At 43.3% G+C, this 3434-nt stretch overlaps 1 protein-coding gene across 1 annotated transcript in view; it reads left to right on the forward strand.

Annotated features, from left to right (window-relative positions):
• The first annotated feature begins 2843 nt into the window (after positions 1 to 2843).
• Positions 2844 to 3434, forward strand: part of NECTIN3 (nectin cell adhesion molecule 3) — a 47889-nt gene continuing 47298 nt past the window's right edge. Inside the window, exons 1-2 of the mRNA XM_009644834.2 lie at positions 2844 to 2968; positions 3236 to 3429. Coding sequence (XP_009643129.1) covers positions 2844 to 2968; positions 3236 to 3429 — 319 coding nt within the window. The remainder of the gene's footprint in view (positions 2969 to 3235; positions 3430 to 3434) is intronic.

Genomic DNA, 3434 nt, shown 5'->3' on the forward strand with positions numbered 1-3434 from the left:
GTCTGTCAGAAATGCATAAGGAATTTACTTAGTTGGCTGGGAGTCTTAAAACCTCTTGGCTGAGACAACGGGAATCTCAGTTGCACTGCAGACTGGATGATATGTACCGTGGGTATGAAACATAATGTTGGGGGGGATTGCTGTCAGTAACCATTACTGGTTTTGTGAAAAAAAGCACGAGCTTTGGGACTTTGCTGAGAAACGTAAAGGTTCTTGCACAAACATGTGAGAGCAGGGCCACTCTGTGTGCAAGAGAACCACAGTTTTCTGATCGTACTTCGCAATCAAGAGGGACTCGGTCACTCAGATTTCTCCTTAACAGGACAGTCTTTGACTGAAACAAGATTTAAGTACGTTGTCTTTAATAGGCAAAGTATTGGGCAAATGGATTTTAAAAATATCATATACCATGCGACTGTATGTATGTTATTCTTGGCTAAGCTTGCTTATGATCTGAATCAAAATATTATGATAGATTGTTCTATGAGATGACAACCCAGATGACTTTGCATTATACTGTATGCAAAGAGCTGGGAAACATGAGAATAATCCAACTTTACAACATATTCTTAAACTTAGTCATTTCTTAATAACAGTCATGGTTATAGAGCATCCTTCCCTCCAGAAATTCCTAAGTGTATCCAACACTATTAAAAACATAATTTACTGGCGATAAGCCAAACTTTGTGCCTTGTGGGGAGCTGCCTGAGCCTTTCCCAAACATGATCGTGGGCCATCGGAGCACCGAGTCCACCGCTGCGTCAGGAGACGCATGCACATAAATATGCAGCCCATGTTCTTTGGTCCTGCTGACACTGCTGTCAATCATGCCTGCTGCACAGCCCACAGAGGTGCTTCTCCATGGCTTTCCAGACAAGGAATTGGACAGGCACCTTTCTCCATACAGCAGAGAAAATAAGCTGCGGTTTTGCTGAGGCATGGCCAGAGACACAACTATTCTGACTTCGGCTCTAGGAATGATGCAGAAACACAACCACCTGTTAGCAAATCACAGAAACTCTGTGTAGTAACAGGGTAAACATCTCATCCAGATGGAAGCGCATGGAAAAGAAAAAAAAAAAAAAGGAGGTTTTGTTTGGCGTGGGTTTATTTTAAAGGGTCATAACGGGTGGTGGTGTGCAAGCATCGGCAGGGAGGCCCTGTCCCATCCATTGGAGTGGAAGCGAGAGTTTTCAGAAAAGCACATTGTTCTGCTACAAGACTATTTGCCGATTCCCACTGAAGTGAATAGCCCTTCATTCCAGCGGGAATTTGTGCCGTCACTTCAAATGTTATGCATATAAGTTAATTTCACACTGCTGCAGGACTTTGTTTTCAAATGACCAAAAGGGTTAAGAACAGAGAAGTAAATGCTTGCCAAACACCCTGGTCTAAATCAAGGGTAAGGGCTTTTTTTTTTTTTTTTCATGGGGGGGGAAGGGCAGGTGGGTGGACAATGGCCAGAAAGAGAGGGAAATACAGACTGGAAATAAAGTACACTCTTTTGTATTTCTACAGCTCAAAGATGCTTTTGAACGGGACTGCTGCCAACTGTGGAAAACCATCTTTTTATGGAAAAAAATGATGCCAGTAACAACGGATTTACAAGAACTGAGCCAGTGTGTCCTATACGGATGTATTCAACATTATGCAAGATTTAATTGTTTGGAGCATCATGCCTTCAGGAGTGTTCTAAGCATTGGGGAGCCAAATTTAGCCTTGATATCATGAAGTCAAATTTCCTTTTGTATCACAAAGTCCCCAGGATGCCTGATTACAACAGTGCTGGATCTGGCACTGGAAGATGTTACCTACAGACTGGGCACCGTTCTCTTTAAATATGACAAACTGCATTTGCTTCCTTAGCCTGCATGAACCGATGTACGTATTTTGGGGCTAGACCTTCAAACATTTTGTTTTAAACAGACTTAACGCCTTTCATTGTTTGGGAATGAGAAGAAATGAAAACATTATAGCAGATGACAATTTGATTGTAGCTGTCACAAATAGGATTTTAAGGGTTGCACTCTCAATTACAGTACGGACCCATTATATTTCCTGCCCATCCTAAGAGTGCCTTAAACTTGGTGTAAATGTAATAAGGAGATGTAATTTGCTCCGACCGCTAACTATAAAAGGGGAATTATCTATATAGGACTCATCTATACAGGGAAATGGAATAATGACACCCAGTTAAAACATCTACCTGGAATGTTACATCAGGAAAGCCATACCAGTATAAATCATTCTGCTACAATTATGCTCATCAATTTTCCCATGTAAAAAGGCTCTTAGCACAAATAAAAATTGGGCTCAAATGATTAATTCGGTATTATATTTATCCAGGTTTGTTGGCACGGTGGAATATATTGGTTTCCACGGAATCAAAACTGCAAAGACTCTAACAACAGAGTAAAGGACCAGGCTTCAAAACTATCAGCGGAGTGGGAAAACCTCTTTTTTTTTTCCTTTAAACAAGCTGTCATACAAATCTGTTTACGCACTTTTGGACAAGATCCTGTGTACCACCTGAGCAATCCTGAGTCCCAATCACAGAGCAAATTGGCATGAGAACCGTGTTGTACTAGCTGAGGATTAGACTCACAGAATCACACTGATTTCACAAAACTTTGAGAGTCCTCTCGGTTATGTTGGTTTGCATAGCAAAACGTTGGTGAACATCGAATGTCCATCACGGCTAGCAGTTGGCCTCTAGTAACTCTTTTGCCTGAATTGTGGTTTGTTTCACAGTTACAAATTAATGAGGCCAGTTAGCTGGCAAACATTCAGCGTAGCTGAAGGCCGGATGAACATACTATTGTGAGCATCTGATAAACTTAGCCATGCGTAGCTTTGAGAGAACTGCTGTTCATGCCCACCACCGAAGGAAATTATCAAACATTACACTGTATTGCGGAAAATGTGGGGCTTATATGGAACCTGCGCCCGGTAGCTGTCTCAGCAGCAGGTACGGTGTATACAGCTATTCCGTATTTTCCTTTTAGTTTTGCAAGGATAGTGCATCTGAAATGAAAAAGCATGCCTAGACTACAAAGAAGCAAGACTCTCAACCCAATTCTTTCAAGCTTCTGTATTTTGCTATCGCAAATCTGATTTGAGGATACATCCATTGACACTGTGCCCATGACCCCGACGTTCGGATCAGCGCCGAGGTGCAGCGAAGAGCCTGTATTTCCTAGAAAAGTCACCCTTTAATTTTGTGACCCGCTTACAGCCTGCTCGAATTCCCAGACAGCCCTCAGCTGGACTCCTTGGGACCTCGGGCAAAGGCACGAATCCCTTCTTCACCTCGAGAGCGAATCCCTTCTTCACCTGGAGAGCGGCCGCCTCGCCCTGCCACCTCACCTCTCCGCCTGCGGCTGTGGCACTGTCGCTCCCTCCGGAGCAGCTCTGCCCTCACCCCGGACAGCCTC

Source organism: Egretta garzetta, unplaced genomic scaffold (assembly GCF_000687185.1).
Source record: "Egretta garzetta isolate BGI_Z169 unplaced genomic scaffold, ASM68718v1 scaffold278, whole genome shotgun sequence".
Lineage (NCBI taxonomy): Eukaryota > Metazoa > Chordata > Aves > Pelecaniformes > Ardeidae > Egretta > Egretta garzetta.